Raw genomic sequence first — 21,567 nt, forward strand, 5'->3', positions numbered from 1 at the left:
TGGACTTTAAAAATGATCATCGAATTGAGCTGATGTGGAAACAGGATGAAACAGATTTATGGATGGAATAATGAGAAAACAGAGCAAAGCCAAAATTGACAGACTCCTCCATCCCTGTTCAGACAATATGTAATGTTGGTAGTGCCACCTTGGCTTCTTCCTTCTAATAGTCAAGTTACTTCAGCGGTTGAGAGAGCAAGAGCTCAGTCCCATTGCTAGAGTCACAGGTTGAAGGTTCCTGGACTCACATCCTTACAAGCATTATGATGTGCATAAAAACCACAAGAATGTAAGAAGAGCTGTGCTGGATCAGACCAAGGTCCATCTAGTCCAGCATTCTGTTCACGCAGTTGCCAACCAGATAAATAATCTGCCATCATCTGCTAAGTGTTGCGAATGTCTTTCAGTACTCATCAAGTGATTGCCAAAAATAACAGAGGACATGTGGATTTTCTGATTGCATCAAGCACCAATAGAACTTTATTAGACAACCCTCATCAACATCAGAAGCTAAGTGCCAGCCACTAAACTCAAGCAAGAGTAGCTCCTGCAAAGAAAAAGCTTTGAAGAATGGAAGGAATAGGAAGTAGGGGCCACGGGGCATTCTGCTGCAGTGGAGAGAGAGAGACAGAGAGAGAAATGTGAAAGGCTGCATTGAATTTTGAGAGGAAGCAATCCTCTCTGTCTTGAAGGTCCATGCAGAGAATTTCAGCTGGTGCTCTCTTCCTCGATCAGCACAACACCGTGGAGGGTTTGGGGTCATACAGCGGTTTGTTATTCTTAGGACTTCCTGCCAGATCCTGTAGAGAGAGAGGGAAAGAGCGGGGTGAGTAGGTACATGTGACGTTAGAGGCCCAGGAATATATGGGTGACAACAGTTGAGTTGTGAAATGCATTTGCATTTGACTTATCAAACTTGCTTTCTAAAGCTCTGGATATACAGGCACGCAACAGCCATCCCTGCAACCAGCAGATGATATGAACAGGGCCAGCATCAAAGCTGATGGGGGCCACTGACAAAAGCCCCCCTGGACTCCCTCCTCCTCTTCCCCATTGTAACCTGCTTGCTCACCTGCCTCTCACTGTGGTCCAGACAACGCTGGCTGTGAGAAGGAGGAGCAGTCGAGGCTACGGCCTACTTGCTCCCTGGCTCTCTGCCTGTCAAGTAAGCAAGTGGTAGCAATGAGGAGAAAGAGGAGAGGAGGAGGAGGAGGACCAAGGGCAGCTGGGGAGAATAGCAGTGAGCAGGTAGACTCCTGAGGGAAACTCCCCCTCCCCCACTGAGGGTGTCTTTCCCAAGGGCCCTCTAAAAACTGAATACAAAGACTCCAATTTGACCAGATCTGCTATCAACTAAATACTAGATGTTCAGTCTAGTGCTTAATAAGTGAGAAGTATCTAGTAAAAGAGAAGACTCTTCTTCAAGCCCCCAACTCCAAATCTAGACACTAAACCTAGAGACCCTGAGAGCAGTAGAGCATCCAAGCATGGGATGCTCCACAGCCGAAGCAACTAACTTGCTCCACGTGCAGTGTGGATGTGCTGCATGGTCAAAATCAACGACAGCATCTCAGTGTTTACATGGACAATCTCCCATAGTCTACACCAGGCCTGCATATTTTCCCATAAGAATATCCCCTGTAAGGCAGGCTCAGCCCAAGGCATTTTTCTGCCTCAGGCAAAGGACAAGATGGCGCTCCTCCCATTCCATGACTCTTTCTTCACCACTGGCATCCTCAACCACACCTGAAGGCAGCAGTCTAGCTTAGGGGGAGCAGGGCAGACCACGTGGCCCACAGCTCTTTCCTCCAACATCTTGCTACTGCCTCCCAACATCTGCTACCTGAAGCAACTGCCTTACTCTGTCTAATGGTAGGGCTGGCCCTTCTTTAAGGATAAAACAATTTCAACACATTGGAATCGTCCTTTATTGATTAACATCCCCACTGTCTGAGGGAGGAAAATGAAGAGAACAGAAGATTTAAAGAAGCAGAGTTGCCCGTGTGCTTATTCTAAGTCTCACCTGATTTGATGTGAATATGTGAAGAACTGCCATAACTTCCTCCACCACTTTGACTGCTTCCGCCACCGATGCCTCCACCAATACCCGAACCACCTCCTCCGATGGTTCCTCCGCCACTGCCTCCTCCTCCGCTGATGCCGCCTCCGCTGATGCCGCCTCCGCTCATGCCACTTCCGCTCATGCCACTTCCGCTCATGCCGCCTCCGCTCATGCCGCCTCCGGTCATGCCACCTCCACTGATGCCGCCTCCGCTCATGCCGCCTCCACTGATGCCACCTCCGCCAATGCTGCCTCCGCCAATGCTGCCTCCACCACTGCTGATGCCGCCTCCGCTAATTCTGCCACCGCTACCCCTTCTGCCACCACTGTATCCTCCTCCTGTTCCTCCTCCGTATCCTCCTCCGTATCCTCCTCCGTATCCTCCTCCAGTTCCTCCTCCGTATCCTCCTCCTATTCCTACTGAGCCACTGGAAAACACAAAATCATAATCATGAATAACACAGCAAACCCCTTCATGGAAAAAGAACACTATGGTAGACTATGCCTTGTGGACTGGGCATCATCATCCAAGCCTCCTTCATCCATCATTCAGTCTGGGAAGGACTTCTGCTTTTAGTCGATTGTCAACCAGTTGGAGTTCGCAGTATTAAGCTAGATGAACCAGTGGCATGAACCAGCATAAGGCAGCTCATATTTTCACTCATCACACCTATTTTTCTCCCAAACACAGATGTGTAGCATAATCAATAAGTACAGAAAAGCATGAAACCCAGCTGACTCTAGGACCATTACTGGCAATATTTGGGCAACAGGATTTATATTAAAATCCTCAGTTGTATTATTATTATTATTATTATTATTATTATTATTATTATTATTATTATTATGTTCCCTGAAAGCAGAGTTTGTGGAGAAAAATTAAATCCAACAAAAGGTTTAACTTAACTGAAGTTGTACAGAGACTTTTAAATGTTATTTTGATAAATTTAACAGCTAGAGACTTCCTTTCTGAACAATAACTATACTTTGACTGGGTTAATTTTAATTGTAGATATCTCTTAATCCCTTCATGATTTGTTTAGAGGCTCTATGTTACTGGCATATCATTGTACTTTGGCTTGCACCTTTATTTATAAAGATGTACAGTGTTTTAAGTGTGTTCATATTTCATTTTGTTCCAATTTACTCTTAATTGTGTTTACTTAATTACAATTGATTTTTATATTAAAAACGAAACTTTATAGTACTTTGTTATAGAAGACAGCCTAATTCTTTTTTTAAAAAAAAAGCTCTATGGACATAAATACAGTCCTGAGTTTGAATTATAGTGAAAACCGTTGTTATTGGTGGAATCTGTGAGTCAAGAGTTTTCAAGTGAAGTATGTTTCATGAAAATCAGTCAACAGGAAGGCAGCCAAACAGGGATGACCAGCTAACTCCCAACTTTGAATTATACATATAAGATCATTATCATTATCTTTATCATTATCATTATTCTGCACTGTTTGCAGTCATGATTCCACAGCAGTGGCTTCACTTGTTCCATATCAGCAAGCAACCTACATTTCTTGCTGTCCTTCCTCGAGCAGCCGGCGATACTGGATGATCTCCTGTTCCAGACGGGTCTTGATGCCAAGGAGCATCTGGTACTCCTGGCTCTGGCTCTCGATCTCACAGCGGATGCTGGCCAGCTCTCCTTCCACTGGCTCAATCATGCACTGAATCTGTTGCAGCTGCATATTGTACCGACGTTCTGTGTCCTCCAGATTGCTCTGCAGAGACTGGATCTGATATTAGAGAGGAAACACAAGGGAGAAGACCTTCAGGAAAGAGGGGAATATGCCTTGACCCAATGCAGAATGCTGAGATGTTTTTAGGGAAAGGAGAAAGAGTTGGAAGATCTAAAGACGGCCGTGCACGCGCTGGCAACTTTGAGACTCAACTTCTGCAATGCACTCTACATAGGGCTACCTTTGTGCCTAGTCCGGAAACTTCAACTAGTGCAAAATATGGCAGCCAGCTTGGTCACTGGTACACCTAGGGGTGACCATATTACACCAACTTTAAAATCACTACACTGGCTGCCAATTAGTTTCCAGGTGAAGTATAAAGTGTTGGTTATTACCTTTAAAGCCCTACATGGTTTGAGTTCAGGTTACCTGCAGGATTGCCTTCTCCCATACAATCTGCCCCACACACTCAGTTCCTCTGGGAAGGGTTTTGTCCAGTCAGCCACAACTAGGCTGGCCACTATTACCCAGAGGACCTTGTCTTCTGCCGCCCCCAGACTGAGGAATGGCCTGCCGGAGGAGATTTGTCAGCTTAATGCTCTCTCTGAGTTTAAGACACCTGTAAAGACTAGTCTCTTCCGGCAGGCCGACCCAGATGAATTTTAAACCTAAGAATTTTAAGATGCTGTGATCGTTATTTTAATATTGTATTGGTTTTATATGCTCTTTTAACTAATTGTATGCAGTGTTGTTCCCCACCTCAATCCAGAGGGAGAGGCAGATATTATTATTATTATTATTATTATTATTATTATTATTATTATTATTATTATTATTACAAATATTTGGCTGTAGCCAAATGGAAAATAGGGTGTGGTGCGTTTCCTGTGAATTTCACATATCATTTGTGCATGTGATCACGTACTAGGCTGATTTGGGATTGCAGCTCAATCTCCAAGGACTGTAATTCCCGTCTCAGCTCTGTCACTTGCTTGGTGCCTGTAGTTATCTCCTGGTCGCTTGAAGTGACCTGTTGGCGAACCTCCTCCATCTATAAACCAAAAAAAAAAACATTTTTTGTGTGATTGACATGGCCATTTACTTCCAGAGGCAGACACAGCAAACTTGTGAACATAAAGACAATAAAAAGACACACCCAGGACTGGACAAAACAAGCATGCATAATATTAGACAGCTGCTGAGCAAGAATTTCACCCTATATTTCTGTATCTAGAATAATGCTAAATCTTGTTTAAAAGTTTGGTTGCTTCAACATAGGAATGGATTGATCAATTTATTTCCAGTACATGTAATTTTTGCAGGTGCTCACTCATAAACCCTTCCTGTTTCTTCATTAATTGCAATTTTAAAAAAAAATGCATGAAAAATTTGTAATTGACATATATAATTTTTTTCAGCTTTCATCTTCCCTTGACATTTATTATTTTATTTATTTTATTTTTTATTTTATTTATTACATTTTTATACTGCCCAATAGCTGAAGCGCTTTGGGTGGTTCACAAAAATTAAAACCATAATAAAACAACCAACATGTTCTCTACTTTGTTCAAATTGCTTCTGTTGACCCCTGCATGGCCTACAGATTCCTGGCAATAGCCCGACTTTGCAGTCAACATTTGGAGCAATGTACTAAATCCAACTCAGATACCAGCATCAACCCCTTAAGTCACCCTCCAAGCTCTTGTCAGTGGGGTCCCTCAAAGTATTCCCATTGTGTTGACTTAGGAGTTCCCTGTTGTGAGTCTTCCGATCACTGGCGAGGCAAACCCAGTAGATAAATAGGTTCAACTTGCCTTGGTTTCATACCACTTCTCCACCTCTCTGCGGTTTTGTTCGATGATGGCTTCATATTCAGCCCTGAGCTGATCAAGACGTTGCTTCAGATCCTGGCCGGGGGCCGCGTTCACCTCAACGTTGACCTCACCATGACCCCGTTGATTTCTTAGTTCTCTCAGGGTCTGCAATGGTGGGGAAGAAAAATGCGTCATCAAATGAAACTTGCGCAGCAGAAGTGATTACAGCTATGTCTGACTGATTGTATGAAATATCAGATAGAAGAGGGATGAGGAAAACACAGTCCTGCTCCAAGGGAAGAAACACCAGGACCACTCCCTTTCAGCCAAGGGCTTCAGCTTGAGGACGGCGTTTTTGCGTCATGAGACCCCAAACCTCCGCTTTTGCGCTCCTCCATGTTATCCACATGTGAAGGAGCAAGGGCAGGCATTTGAATGCGAAAAGGAGCACCTCCTTTCATCTCCGTTTTTTCTTTTAATATGGAGGAGGTTCTGCTGCCGTACATGGGGTACCCACGCCTCCTCACATCCCTGTTTTTTGTGGGGGTTTTAAACTTTACTTTGGAGGAGGCATGGTGCTCTTGCACTGGCTGCCCATGTCTCTTCACATCCCTGGGGTGTGTGTGTTCCCTTTTAGTTTGGAGGGGCCGCCCAGCCTGCACCCAGGGCCCCTGTGCCACCTTGCATCCCTGTTTGTTTGTTTGTTTTTACCTTTTGGGGGCTTCTCCCCATACCAGAGAAGCAAGGAGGTGGGACAGCGGCCATTCAGCCTGCTGGCCCATCCCCTTTCCCCTGCCTGGGCAGATGGCAACCAATCAGCATTTGCCCTCTGCCAGACATGCCTCCCAGGCAGCTCGAAGAGGAAAAAAAATCAGGGTAAGTGCCTGACTTCTTTAAAGTGGAGCTTTGGGGGTTTGCCCCTGGATGGCTTCAGGATGGCAGCTGCGTCATATAGATGACTTGCCGCCATACTGGATCCACCCTGGGGCAAATCCCTCATCAAGCCCAAGGTGTCAGAATTTAAGAACATAAGAACATACGTGGCTAGAGCCATGCTGGAACAGACCTAGGGTCCATCTAGTCCAGCACTGTATCTCCGCCCCTGCCTTCGGCTTGTTTTTTCACTCCCTCACAGGGTTTCCCTTCTCTTTCTGCATCCACAGTGGCCAACCAGCTGTCGACCAGGGACCCACAAGCAGGACACGGTGCAGCAGCACCCTTGTTCCCCAGCAACTGGTGTATACAATCCTACTGCCTCTGATACAGGAATTCAAGTCCACAGTGGTCCTGAAGTGGAGACTTGTGGGGCATCAGGTGAGTAGTAATGACACTGAATTCTAGCCGAAGTAAGGAGCTGCAGCGATGTCATGAAGAAGATGGGGCAGACATATTCTCTGATACCTCAGAGGGCAGGACTAGAACCAAGGGGTGGAAATGGCAGGGAAGCGGATTTTGGCTGAACCAAAACTCTGAACAGTAAGAGCTGCAGCAGTGGCTCAGACCACTGTGGGAAGTGCTGAGCTTTCCTTCGCTGGAGGTCATCTGGCCGGCCATCTGTCAGGGATGCTGTGGTTGTACCCTGCATTCAGGGAGGGGGCGGTTGGACTAGATGGCCTCCAAAGTCCCTTCCAACTCTGCGATTATATAACTCTATGCTGCTTGAAAGCCATTCGCTCCCTTAATAGGGTTTAGTTGAGAGTTGCATGTATCGATAACACAACGCAGCCCTTCAGCAAAGAAGAAGGAAATGGACTGCTCTTGTGAATGCTTAATGAAGATAGAGAGCATATGTTCTCTCATATCATGCATATTTTGCATTTTCTACCCAACCTAAGCAAAATGTTACCCAGTCAATCTCGCAGGAGGCTCAGAACGTACTATTTTTCTTGGTCGCTCAGGAGAGCTCTTACCTCCTCATGGTTCTTCTTGAGAGACATCAACTCCTCTCTCAGAGACTCAAACTGCATCTCCAGATCAGACCTCGCAAGAGTCAGTTGATCCAAGAGGGGGCGCAATCCATTGAGATCAGCCTCCACATTCTGACGGAGACCAGATTCGGTTTGATACCTAATCCACAGGAAAGGGGGTGAGAGGAAACCTTGATGGACAAGTCTTGCAGAAGTCTCCCCCCCGCCACCAACAACAATGACTCCCAACCCCCCAAATGGTCCAAACAGCTTTCTCGGTGGCTATAGAATGCTTGATGACTGTTGGGGGACTAAAAACAGAAAACGAAGGGTGAGTGGGGAATGGTATGGAATCAGTGGAAGCTGGTGGCTTTGCTTTTGGCGAGGCTGTGAATCCATTCTGGGTTTTAGTCAGTACCAGCCAGAATCCTAAAGGAGCTACCCTAGGTGCTGACCCTACTTGGGGATAGGGTTCAGCACCTTGCATAACTCCATTAGAGTTTTGGCTGGTTCTGTCTGAAACCCAGATTGGATTCACAGCCCCACCAAAATCAGAGCCACCAGCTTTCACTGAACGGAATGAAGTCTCCTTCCCAGACTGGCTGGCTAGCTGGCTGGACCTCTGAACTGGAACACTCCACACTAGTCAGAAGTATGCTTGTCAGCCATTATTCTTTTCCTTTAAAGAAAAGTGGTGTGTGTGTGTGTGTGTGTGCATGTGTGTGTGTGTGTGTGTGTGTGTGTGTGTGTGTGTGTGTAGTAAAATTGGGCAAAGGGAACTCAATCTGAAGAAGGTGGGCAAAAAGGAAATATACTTACTTCAGTTTAAAATCTTCAGCAGTCATCCTGGTGTTATCAATATTCAGAAGGATTTTGTTGTAATCATCTGTTTCAGAAATAAGCTGGGAATAGATGAGTGGGGATGTTTGTGTTTAATCGTGGCGATCACTTGGGAAATCGTAATAACATCATAGGAATCAGCCTTCCCCATTGAGAAGAATTGTGCTTGAGGTCCTACAAGAGGATTCTTTCCATGGGATGTTGTATCCATGACCGGCCAGTCACATATGTGAGCCATCACTCAGTGATGCAATCGTGAACAGATGAACATGCATATCTAAGCCAGTTTTCGGATAGGGAGCCCAAGCCCAGTTCTGCACAGTGACACGCGGAATCAAACGTGTGAGCGCAATCTCCAAGATGGTCATGTTTACCACTGGAAATAAGGATTTACAGTAGACCAGGGGTGTACAAAGTCTTTCAGTCTATGGGCCAAATTTGGTTTTGGAGATGCTCTCAAGGACGATCCAAGGATAAACCTTAGGTCTAGCTATGGCCTCAGTCTCATTACATAGGATGTTCTCCATAAGCCATCCCTCTCCAACAGCCTTCCCTTGCCTGGTGCCCTCCCAGCATGCACTTCTCCTTTTTCTTTTGTTGTGTTAATGAAAAGCTGCAGGATTTGCATGGGTTTTTAGAATACCTGTGCTTCATCCCAAAGGTTAAAATGGAGCATGTTAATTTACAATGTGTTAAATATTGATTAAATTACACCTATTAAATATTTCTCAGCCTAATATAACACAGGGAAGGGTAAAAATCCAAGACATTGTCGAATCTCTTTAAAATATAATCAATTACCTCATTGTAGAGCTGGTCAATTTGCTGATAATAGCCAGAGTAGTCCCTTGGTTCACTAACATCACCATGCTTTTGGTACCATTCTCTGATGTAGATCTCAAGTTGAGAATTTTCCTCTTCCAGGTTTCGCACCTGGTCCATGTAATTAGCCAGGCGATCATTAAGATGTTGCATGGTTGACTTTTCATTGGTGGAGAGGAGGCCACCCTCACCAGCTCCCATAGTGAAACTGCCACTGCTGAATGGGTAGTAGCCCCCGCCGCCACCACCCCCATAGCAAACACCCCCATAGCCACCACCGCCATAACCGCCACCGCCATAGCCTCCGCCGCCATAGCCTCCACCGCCATAGCTGCCGCCGCCATAGCTGCCACCGCCATAGCTGCCGCCACCGCCATAGGTGCTACCTCCATAGGATATTCTCCCTCTGCTTATTCTTCCGCAGCTACCGCTGCTGAAACCACCCCCTCCACTCCTGGATCCTCCTCCACCATAACTTCTTCCAGAAAATCCCCTTGAGGACCCTGAGGACGAGCTTGTAATTTTGATACTTCTGCCACCTCCACCTCCACCTCCACCTCCACCACCACTAATGCGCCCGCCGCTGCTGCTGCTGAAGCCACCACTGCCGCCTCCAACTCGAATGCCTCCGCTGCTGCCACCGCTTCCGCTGCTGCCGCCCTTAACGCCAAAACTCATGGTGAAAGATGTTTAGAATCCAAACCCTGTGAAAGCCCCAGCTCAGCTGCACAGTCTGGTATTGGGATTCCGACTGCAAATGCTCCCTCCCCGTCGATCCTCTTTTATATCTCCCATGGAGGGCGTTGCCACAAAGGGTGTTCCTTGTCCCTCCCTTGGCATTTGCCAATCCCGTTGTTTATGCCAAAAATGAACTGCCAAAGGGAGGTGTACGTGTGTGTATTTTAAATTATCAAAGGTAATCTTGTGCATACCTGGGATTTTGTCACTCTCTCTCTCTCTCTCTGTGTCCCAGAACGTTTTAGTTAAGATACTGCATGCTGCCATGGAGATATAGCTCCATCTTCTCTTGTTTCTCCCCATTTTGCCGTCATCCTGCGTGTTCAAGCACTTGGTTCATCTGTTTCGAACACATCAACCAATCATTCACACAGCATCAGCAGTGAAGGAAAACCCACAGTCGCCAAGTCACTATAATTACATGAAAAGGAGAATTTGGCTTTCCAACTCGAATACAAAGATGAGAATCCACTCAAGAAATGCTGAATGGAAAGTCTGGGGGAATCTGAAAATTAATGTTCTCCATTGCAGACTGTGAAGTGTGAAAATTGGAAGGGGGAATATGCTTACTTCTCCCCACTCCTCAGTTTCAGCATTGGGTGTTTGTATGTGTATTCTGTTACTGGCTTAGTTACTGGCAATAAGAACTATAAGCTAAAACATACTGGTATATTGGCTGTTTGGACCCTCTGCTTTTGCATTCAGTCCCACCCACCCCTGGAATGCGGCTCCTGAGAGCTCCAAAATTGCATTTGTCCCTTGAGCTGAAAGCGGTTTGCAACCCCTGTATTATGATTTAGGATTTCATGGACTAGAATCCATGAAATCCGATGCCATCATGCATGCATTATGGCACCTGAAACACGGCTGCCCCTCTGGAAGACTTTACACCCATTTGGGTGTACGTGCACCCTCTCCATACACATGGGATCCTTGAATGCTTGGAGGTCAAGGTGTGGGTGTAACCTTCTTCTGCTCCTTCCATGTGCTCACTGAATACCAAAATGCTTGGGTGATATGTGGATTAAATATTTGGGGTTGGATCTAGACTTATTAGGGTAGAATCATTGAAATCAATGGGACTGAAGTTAATCATGAATATTGATTAACTTCAGTATCAATGGGTCTATGAACTCTGGGCTCATCTACACCAAGCAGGATATTCCACTATGAAAGTGGTATGAAAGCAGTATGTAAGAGGCAGAAGCCACACTACTGCTTTATAGCAGTATTGAAGAGCACTGACAACTGTTGGGGGCCATTGACACAGACCATATACAACTTTCATAGTGTCGTGGTATATCCTGCTTGGTGTAGAAGTGCCAATGCTCCCCCCTAACAGTTGTCAGTACTCTTCAGTACCACTGTAAAGCAGTACTGTAGATGCTGCAGTGCACTTCAGTACCACTATAGAGCAGTAGTGTGGCTCCTGCCTTTTATATACCGCTTTCATACTGCTTTCATAATGGAATATCCTGCTTGGTGTAGATGAGCGCTAAGTCTGGATCCAGCCCAAGGTGTAGATTGTAAATGAGATCTAGCAATAGTTTCACTCACAATTTTCTGGTTGCAGAGACAGGGCCGGGATCGCATGACAGCCAGACTCCAAGAGTTCACAGCTGGCATTATACAATGCATTTCAAACTGATATGTATGATTGTTCTAACACATCTACTAGCAAAGCGGTTGTGAATATTATTGAACAATCCTAACCATTTCCTTGTAAAAAAAGGCATAACAAGGGATTCGCTTGTTGATTTAAGGCCCAATTGATTGTACTTGGGTGCCACTGAGATGGGTAATTTGTTGGATGAGTAATGAGATTGATGCCGGCTATTTAGTTAATTATATTATATTATATTTCTTTACTGCCAAAGCTCTCTGGGCAGTTCACAAAGACTGGTGTTTTGGTGACATTGATTATTATGATTATCTTAGAAACCATTCTAGTAAAAATAAAAGTATTTCCAGCCCACTTGTTGCATATATCTACACAACCCGGCTGCTTCATATCAACCCCTTAAACCATAAGGCCAATCTTCGAACCTTTTTTTTTTTTTTTTTGGAAAGAAACACATCTGAGTGGTAAATTCTCAAATACTGGTCTAGTGATTTAGGAGTTTGGTCTGCACCCACCACAATTTGTGCTAATGTAATAAGTGGCTTGGAAGTATTTCTATTTTACTAGAATAAAACACTGCAAACCTGAGCCTACATTTTGATGGGAACAACTGTGACTGAAGCCACAGGTACAGCTGTATCCGTTTTTTTGGGCGTTACTCATTTTGGTGGTGGAGGGAAGAGCAGAGCTACCAAACCCCTTTTGTTCAAAGGGTTGTGCTGGTGTTTGTAAGATTGAAGCAACTGATAAAAGAAGACACATTTTCACCTGTTGTGACACCCACGATGAGCACACCCAGAGTTTCCTCATCAATTACCTTTCCTTAGTAAGAGACGGCCCATTTAGCAAGAGCTTCCTCAACTGTGTGGATACCTAAACATCTCAGTACATGATCTGCAAATGTCAGCTACATGGATTCAAAGGAGATGGTTGCTCAAACTGCACGTAAAAGTGCCTGCTTTAACAATGACCAAAGTTGTTGTCACTGTTTTAAAAGTAATTTCTCTTTCCCCCTTTTCATTTAATAATTTGTTAGGGCCAATGTGTACCATTTTCTGCTTGAGCCTGGTTTGGTTCCGTCTGGGGAGGCGCCCCATCGAAAAGAGATGTGATTTTGTAAGCATCTTCTGGGCTGATGCTGATGCAACTCCATTTTGAAGATGTTCCCTCTTCATGATGATTATCTTGTCACTTGCTGCTCTGCTTAATCACTTCATAATGGGAAAATATACTTTCAACTCCTTGATGATCTGGTGATCACTGGTTCCCATCCTGCAGTCCAAAGATGTCGGTGTTATTATGAAGTGCATAGTGAACGTGGGTTTTGGTTCTCATCCTTGGCCAATTAGCTCCCAAATTAAGGATTCGGTCTAATAAATGGATTTTTAAAAATTCAAAGGTGGGGAACCTGGGGCCCTGAGGTGCTGTTGGACTACAATTCCTATCTGCCACAGCCAGTATGGGCAATGACTATGAATGATGGGGGTTGTAGTCCAGAAACTTCTGGGGGGGCTTCCCCTAAGGGCTGGTTTACACATTACAGTTGGTACATATTTACAGCTTGTTTTTAACGCCTCCATGTAATATTGCACTAGCTGTCTATTAGCTATCGAGCTACATATAAGGTTATGTTATTGTCATGCAAAGCCCTAAACAACTTGGGACCAGGATACCTAGCAGGCCGCCTTCCCTTCTATATCCCAGGTGAAATGTAAGATTGTCAGAGGAGGCCTTGCTGGTCATTCCAAAATTAATGGGACGCTGCCATGCAATGCCCTGATGGTGGGCCTTCTCAGCAGCAGCACCCACCCTTTGGGAAACCCTCCCTCCTGCAGTTTGGGAGGCAGAAAATGTGGCATCCTCCAAAAGCCTCCTGAAAATGCACTGGTTCACCCAGGCTTTCCCCAGGTTGTAATTAACTTAATCACGCCGTTCCATCTTATTGCTCATTGTATTGTTTTCATTGTAAGTGGAACTGGTTTTATGGTTGTTGTTTTTTCATGTTGTATTTTAAATGTGCTTTTAATGTTTAAATGTAAACTGCTTGGGATTTTATTGTATTATTTAGCGGTATATAAATATTGCAAATAAATAAATAATTTTTCGAAAGCAATGTTTTCAGAACCACCTTGGAAAACGTTAAGGCCATCTTCTTTCTCTCTGGTTCTAGCCTCTGGCTTTGCTCTTCCTCTCCTTCTTACCCCTTTGCTTTGCTGCTTCCCCTTCCCTCCCTCCTTCCATCCCAGCTTCTAGCCTCACTATTCCCCCCTCCCACATCTTCAGCTCACTGTTTCTCCCCCTCCCAGCCTGTAGCTTTGCTTTCTTTCCCCTCTACCCCTTTGCCTGGCTATTTGTCCCTCCCAGACTCTAGCTTCACTATTTCTTCCAGTCTTCTTTTGACTAGCCAGGCCCCTACAGCAGCTATTATGCGACTAGCCACATGCTCCCTGGGAGCCATTTTGTGGTGGCGCCCCCAACTGCTGCTCAAATTCACAGATGCATCAACAGGTCCAAAAAGGCTGGGGAACCCTGCGTTACCATACCACTCGTTCAATTGCAATTCCGTGTGCACGAATTTCTGTACACAATTCGGCATCCAGAATAGATGCCAGAACATTTGTGAACTACAAGTTCAATCACAGTTTTTAAAGATCAGCTAAAAACTTTTCTTCTTTCTAAAGCTTTTAGAACTTGATTTTGATCTTACTTTTATACTGTTGGGCCATAGCTAGACCTAAGGTTTATTCCTGGATCGTCCAGGGGTCAAACCTGTTCATCTAGGTGACACACAGGGGATCCAGTGCTCAGGCAGGGGCGAACCCTGGATGATCCCAGGATAAACCTTCGGTCTAGCTGTGGCCTTAGTTTACTCTACCCTGTGCCTGTTTGGTGCATTCTCTTCCCCTTCTTATTGTTTTATTATGATGCTATTAGAATGTAAGCCTATGCGGCAGGGTTTTGCTATTTTATTGTTTCACTCTGTACAGCACCATGTACACTGATGGTGCTATATTAATAAATAAATAAATAATAACAACACGGATTCCTGATCATCTCTGTTTTTATGGGGCTTTTCTTTAATAAAAACAAACAGGTTTCTAGACCTCATGATTGTGGAGCTGCATTAGAAAAAACATAAGCAATGTCTAACAAAGATTCCACCATTCATGGTATATAGCACGTCATAGGATGCCCACCCCTGATCCAAAACATCTGTTAGCTGCAGCTTTTCCAGCCTTGCTAATGTCAATAGATTAGATACAAACTGGCTGAACAACCACGTTTGGAGACACACAAAGGGAGCAAATGGAGGAGGCCTCAATAAGGTTCAGCTCTAATCCATATATGTTCTGCCTTAGTCCATATTTTTATCACTGATGCTATTGAATAAATTTTGAAGATAACTCAGAACTGGGATAGAATTCAAATGTTCTAGGTGGGATTAGGATTAAAAAATATATCTTAATAAATCCTAGTATTCTAGTAACAATAAGCCTTTATTGTTCACCATTCTGTAAGATGTGGAGCAGTATATAAATGTTGCAAATAAATAAACAGTACCCCCCCCAAAAAAAATGAAATCTAATTACAGAAAATATTAAACATCATGGGCAAACCACTAACAGCTTGGTGCATCATGCTTCATTAATTTCAACTGGACACTCCCAGGTAACTGCATGTGTCTTTGCATTTAATAATGTTAACATGCACTTTGTTTAACATGCGAAGAGCAGCTGTGTATGTCTGCGATAATTATCAGGATCCACAGCAGGCAAGGAGGCAACGTTTAATTATCCCCCTCCATTAAATCCTGACTAAAATCACTCGTTGAAGCTGCTATTTGAATTGGGAGGAAATCCATTATTGGCAACGAGCCAGGATTGCAGAGAGTCAATTTCAAATTTATTTATTTATTTATTTATTTATTTATTTATTTATTTAAGGATTTTTATGCTGCCATTCAGCCAAAAAAGGCTCTCACGGCAGCTTACAAAAGTATTTCTTGACAGTCCCTGCCCACAGGCTTACAATCTAAAAGACATGACACAAAAGGAAAGGGGATTGGGAGGGAGGAGGAGGAGGGGGAAAGGAAAAACATATCGACCACGAAATCCCTGCATAGCCACGAAGCTCATTGGGTAAACTTGGGCAATCGCTATTTCTCAGCCTCGCATACCTCACAGGTTTGTTGTGAAGATAAAATCTGATGTGACAATACTTGCAAAGCTGTGTACAGTTCTGGGCCCCTCACATTGATGGTGCTATATAAATAAATAAATAAATAATAATAATAATAATAATAATAATAATAATAATAACAACAATAACTTCAAAAAAGATATCGTAAGCTTGGGAAGGGTGAAGGAAAGGACAAGCAAATGTGGACAGGGTGAAGTTTTTCTGCCTCTCCCAGAATACTACTAGAATCCAAGATCATCCAATGAAGCTGAACAGCAGGAGATTCAGGACAAATAAAAGGATGTACATCTTCACACAGAGTATAGGGAATTTGCTACCACAAATGTGCTTTCTCTCAAAATACACATTTAAAACACAGTTTGAAAAGTGATGGAGACCTATATTCCAATTTGCACATTAAGGTGGAAGTTCAGGTCAGGTGAGTTTGTGTTGGAATTCACAAAGATGGAATTCTTCAAGCATCCCTAGAGCTGCAGCTGTTGAGCAGTACCAGAAATGAATAAAATTTAAGACGTTTGTGGCACTTGCAGTAGTGCACAAAGCAAGCAAAAAACAGGTACCAAGGACAGCAGAAACAGCAGTAAAGGAAGTTCACTCTAAGGCAACCTTCCCCAAGATGGTGCCCTCAAAAATGGTTTGAACTAAAATTCCTATCAGCCCCAGCCAGCATAGCTGGTGGTGTGCGATGACAGGAGCTGCAGTCCCAAACATCTGGAGGCTACCAGGTTGGGGAAGGCTTTTTGAACACAACAGTTCCTTACCCCTTCCTTTCTTTTTCTTTCTTTCCCCATTTCCTAATCAAAAAATGTTATGATTTCCTGGTCTTCCCAGGAAACTATTCTATAAGCCATGCCAAATTACTTACTCTTAAACAATGTTGTTTGTTGTTTATTCGTTCAGTCGCTTCCAACTCTTCGTGACTTCATGGACCAGCCCGCGCCAGAGCTTTCTGTCGGCCGTTGCCACCCCCAGCTTCCCCAAGGTCAAGTCTGTCACCTCCAGAGTATCATCCATCCATCTTGCCCTTGGTCGGCCCCTCTTCCTTTTGCCTTCCACTTTCCCTAGCATCAGCCTCTTCTCCAGGGTATCCTGTCTTCTCATTATGTGGCCAAAGTACTTCAGTTTTGCCTTTAGTACCATTCCCTCAAGAGAGCAGTCTGGCTTTATTTCCTGGAGTATGGACTGGTTTGATCTTCTTGCAGTCCACGGCACTCTCAGAATTTTCCTCCAACACCACAGTTCAAAAGCATCTATCTTCCTTCGCTCAGCTTTCCTTATGGTCCAGCTCTCGCAGCCATAGGTTACTATGGGGAATACCATTGCTTTAACTATGCGGACCTTTGTTGTCAGTGTGGTGTCTCTGCTCTTAACTATTTTATCAAGATTTGTCATTGCTCTCCTCCCAAGAAGTAAACGTCTTCTGATTTCCTGGCTACAGTCAGCGTCTGCAGTAATCTTTGCGCCCAGAAATACAAAGTCTGTCACTGCGTCCATGTTTTCTCCCTCTATTTGCCAGTTATCAATCAAGCTGGTTGCCATAATCTTGGTTTTTTTGAGGTTTAACTGCAACCCAGCTTTTGCACTTTCTTCTTTCACCTTTGTCATAAGGCTCCTCAGCTCCTCCTTGCTTTCAACCATCAAAGTGGTATCATCTGCATATCTGAGATTGTTAATGTTTCTTCCTGTGATTTTAACTCCAGCTTTGGATTCATCAAGCCCAGCACGTCGCAGGGTGAGAGTATACAACCCTGCCGTACTCCTTTCCCAATCTTAAACCAGTGCGTTGTTCCATGGTCTGTTCTTACCGTTGCTACTTGGTCATTAAACAGATTCCTCAGGAGGCAGACAAGATGACTTGGTATCCCCATACCACCAAGAACTTGCCACAATTTGTTGTGATCCACACAGTCAAAGGCTTTAGAATAGTCAATAAAACAGAAATAGATGTTTTCCTGGAACTCCCTGGCTTTCTCCATTATCCAGTGGATATTGGCAATTTAGTCTCTAGTTTCTCTGCCTTTTCTAAACCCAGCTTGTACATCTGGCAATTCTCGCTCCATGAATTGCTGGAGTCTACCTTGCAGGATCTTAAGCATTACCTTACTGGTATGTGAAATAAGTGCCACTGTCCAATAGTTTGAACATTCTTTAGTGTTTCCCTTTTTTGGTATGGGGATCTAAGTGGATTTTTTCCAATCTGATGGCCATTCTTGTGTTTTCCAAATTTGCTGGCATGCATCACCTTGACAGCATCATCTTGCAAGATTTTAAACAGTTCGGCTGGGATACCGTCGTCTCCTGCTGCCTTGTTATTAGCAATGCTTCTTAAGGCCCATTCAACCTCACTCTTCAGGATGCCTGGCTCTAACTCACTGAGCTATCCCTAATATTATTATCCTTCCTATACAGAACTTCTGTATATTCTTGCCACCTTTTCTTGATCTCTTCTGTTTCTGTTAGGTCCTTGCCATCTTTGTTTTTGATCATACCCATTTTTGCTTGGAATTTACCTCCAATGTTTCTAATTTTCTGGAAGAGGTCTCTTGTCCTTCCTATTCTATTGTCTTCTTCCACTTCCGTGCATTGCTTGTTTAAAAATATTCCTTATCTCTTCTGGCTAACCTCTGGAATTTTGCATTTAATTGGGCATATCTCCCCTATCACTGTTGCCTTTTGCTTTCCTTCTTTCTTGGGCTACTTCCAGTGTCTCAGCAGACAGCCGTCTTGCCTTCTTGGTTTATTTTTCTTTGGGACGTTTTTTGTTGCCGCCTCCTGGACAATGTTGCGATCTTCTGTCCATAGTTCTTCCAGGACCCTGTCTACTAAATCTAGTCCCTTAAATCTATTCTTCACCTCACTGCATATTCATTAGGAATATTAGTGAACTCTTATCTAACTGATCTGTGGGTCTTCCCTATTCTCTTTAGTTTGATTCTAAATTGTGCAATAAGAACTTTGTGATCTGAACTACAGTCAGCTCCAGGTCTTGTTTTTACCGACTGTATAGATGTCTGCCACCTTTGGCTGCAAAGGATGTAGTCAATCTGATTTCGGTGTCGACCATCTGGTGAAGTCCATATATAAAGCCATCTTTTAGGTTGTTGGAAGAGAGTGTTTGTTATGCACAGTGAGTTGTCCTGGCAAAATTCTATCAGCCTATGTCCAGCTTCATTTTGTTCTCCTAGACCATGCTTACCTGTAATTCCAGATGTCATTAGCATTCCAGTCTCCTGTAATGAAAATAACATCTCTTTTTGGTGTATTATCCAGTAGGTGCTGCAGATCCTCATAGAATTGATCTACTTCTGCTTCTTCAGCATTTGTGGTTGGGGCGTATATTTGGATCACTGTGATGTTAAATGGCTTACCCTGAATTCGAATTGAGATCATTATATCGTTTTTTGGATTGTATCCAAGCACTGCTTTAGCCACTTTATTATTAATTATGAAGGCTACTCCATTTCTTCTGTGGTCTTCTTGTCCACAGTAGTAGATCTGGTGGTGATCTGATGTGAAGTGGCCCATTCCAGTCCATTTCTGTTCACTGACACCCAAAATATCTATATTTAATCTTGACATCTCACCAATAACCACATCCAATTTGCCCTGGCTCATAGATCTTACATTCCAGGTTCCTATGGTGTGTTGATCTTTAGAACATTGGATTTGTCGTTCACCATCAGCATCGTCGGCCACTAGCCGTTCTTTCAGCTTTGAGCTAGCTGCATCATCACATCTGGGGCTAGCTGAACTTATCCTCTGTTCCTCCCCAGTAGAATTTTGACCATCTTCCGAACTGGGAGTCCCATCTTCCAATGGTATACTGACATACCTCTGGTTGTACTGATCCATTTAGTTTTCACGGCAAGAATACTGGGATGGGTTGCCGTTACCTTCCCCAGGGATTGTATTTAGTCTGACCTCTCTACTATAACCTTCCTGTCTTGGGTGTCCCTTCACGGTTAGCTCATGGTGTCCTTGAGGTGCTCAAGCTTCAGCACCATGACAAGGTAACGATCTCCTTTGCTGGAGCTTAAACAATACTGTAATTAATTATATGCTACCCTTGGCAATTTAAAATAGGGCAGTTAAAACTGAATTATTCTCACTGCTTGCCATATGAATGAGTTTGAGTTTCCTAGGCGGGTGAGTTTGCTGCATCCTAAATAGGTGTGGTTTTGGTTTTGCCAGGGGGCATTCCAGATGTCTTGTACCAGCCTGTGTGGTAGTGAGTGACCTGGAAAATCAATGGAAACATCCGATAGGATCTGAGGAATTGCAACATCAGATGCTTATTTTTTAAAAAATAATTAAAGCTGACAGTGCTTATTAGAACAGTGCATAGTAACAGCAAGTGGAGAATATAGCACATAGTGATAGGAATTTGTCCTGCAGCAGCCCTGTGGGTTCTCCGTGTACTGTAACCCTCACATGCTGGCTAAAAGATCGATGCTTGGGCCTGGCTCAGTTTTCCCGCAAATAGCTCAACACATCACATTGGCAAAATGTGTGTGAAACTTTGAATTTCTCACACTGTGTGTGTGTGCTCATAAATTGTAAGGTAGAAAATGGGAGGAGAGCCATTTATTAATTCTATGCACCCACAAGGTCAGTGGCTTCAAAACTGTGTTCTTGGCACTTTTGGGGTTCCTTGGAAGCTCATTGGTATGTCTTGATCAGTAATGGTGCACACACAGACTTCCTAGGCAGGGGCGGAACCCACCTTGCCTCCTGCTAACTACCCTTCCCCTTCCATGTACAGCAACAAGGGAGTGTTTGGCTATGTTCTAGGGTGCACCATTGGTTCATGCAGGGCAATAAAGGGCCCAAGAGAGGCCCTTTCATTGCCCTTGTTGAGAAACTGGTTAAAGAAGAGTAGGGGATTCAAAGGGTGACAAAGTCATGAACAGTGCAATACCATGCATGTCTATGCAGAGATAAGTGCAATCCTAAACACACTTATTGGCTAGTCAGTCCCATTGAACTCAATGGGTCTTGCTTCTCAGTAGACATGCATACGGTTGCACTACGTCTGCTAGGCTGGCTTAATTATGGGCGGCTCTTAATTGATGGGTTCTTTGTGAGCTTTCTTTTTGAACCATAAGGGCACAATCCTGTGCAAGTTTAGAGAGGAAAGGGGCCCTCTAGCACAACATGGAGGGCAGGAGGACAAGGAGGGGAAAGTCACCTCTGCTGCTCCTCCTGCCCTGCATACGATGCTCCTGGGTCTCAGAGTTCGGGGGCTTACGTGTATCGTGGGTTGGCCATCATCTACCCATAGGATTGCTCCCTTAAACACTTGAGACATATTGATTGATCAAATAAAAATTGCTTGACATTCCTAGCAAAACTCAATTTTAAGGAGTAGGCTGGGTGTGTGTGGAGGAACCCATATGTATTCCCAGTCTGAATCCATTTTTATAAATCTGCCCCCCATTACCCTGCTGACATCTCTGGTGTGGCCTTTGAGACCCAACCACCATATGCTTGGTCTTTGAGCACATTCCGTGCTGGATTTCCAAAGCAGGCAAAGCAAAAGGCCACACAGCAATGCAAATGCAGTATCATTTTCTTGCCTCCACTCTGGAGAGGAAAGGGTGACCCAGCCAAGGAAGGGACAGAGAGGTCAATCCATATGGCTCATGTATCAAATGTGTGGAATGAGTGCAGGGAAGGAGATTGACTCCTTCCACATACTCCCCAGGAGGTCTGAACTAGGGATGTGCTCCACTTCTAATCGGACCGGAGAAGCAGGAGCGGAGCGGGGGGCTTCGCCTGCCCTTAAAGCGGAGGCAAAGAGGATTGGGGGGCCGGCGGAGCGTGGCGAAGAGGATTGAGGTGAAGGCGGATCCTTCGCCTCGATCCGGAGCTC

General features: G+C 44.3%; 1 protein-coding gene and 1 long non-coding RNA gene across 2 annotated transcripts; both read right to left on the bottom strand.

The window, feature by feature from the left end:
- Positions 1-449: 449 nt before the first annotated feature.
- On the bottom strand, positions 450-2,073 carry LOC134406581 (uncharacterized). Its single transcript, XR_010025978.1, has 2 exons — positions 2,024-2,073; positions 450-800 (listed from the first exon to the last, which is right to left on the bottom strand). It is a non-coding gene; the product is annotated as an uncharacterized LOC134406581 (long non-coding RNA).
- Positions 2,074-2,078: 5 nt separating this feature from the next.
- LOC134406639 (keratin, type I cytoskeletal 10-like) lies at positions 2,079-9,898 on the bottom strand (the record flags this gene model as incomplete). The annotated part of the gene is made up of 8 exons (XM_063138156.1): positions 9,116-9,898; positions 8,294-8,376; positions 7,478-7,634; positions 5,568-5,732; positions 4,679-4,804; positions 3,587-3,810; positions 2,300-2,490; positions 2,079-2,164 (listed from the first exon to the last, which is right to left on the bottom strand). Coding segments are annotated over exons 1-8 (1,731 nt in total), but the record flags the coding sequence as incomplete, so codon positions are not given.
- Positions 9,899-21,567: the final 11,669 nt, after the last annotated feature.

The sequence above is a fragment of the Elgaria multicarinata genome, chromosome 11 (assembly GCF_023053635.1).
Source record: "Elgaria multicarinata webbii isolate HBS135686 ecotype San Diego chromosome 11, rElgMul1.1.pri, whole genome shotgun sequence".
Lineage (NCBI taxonomy): Eukaryota > Metazoa > Chordata > Lepidosauria > Squamata > Anguidae > Elgaria > Elgaria multicarinata.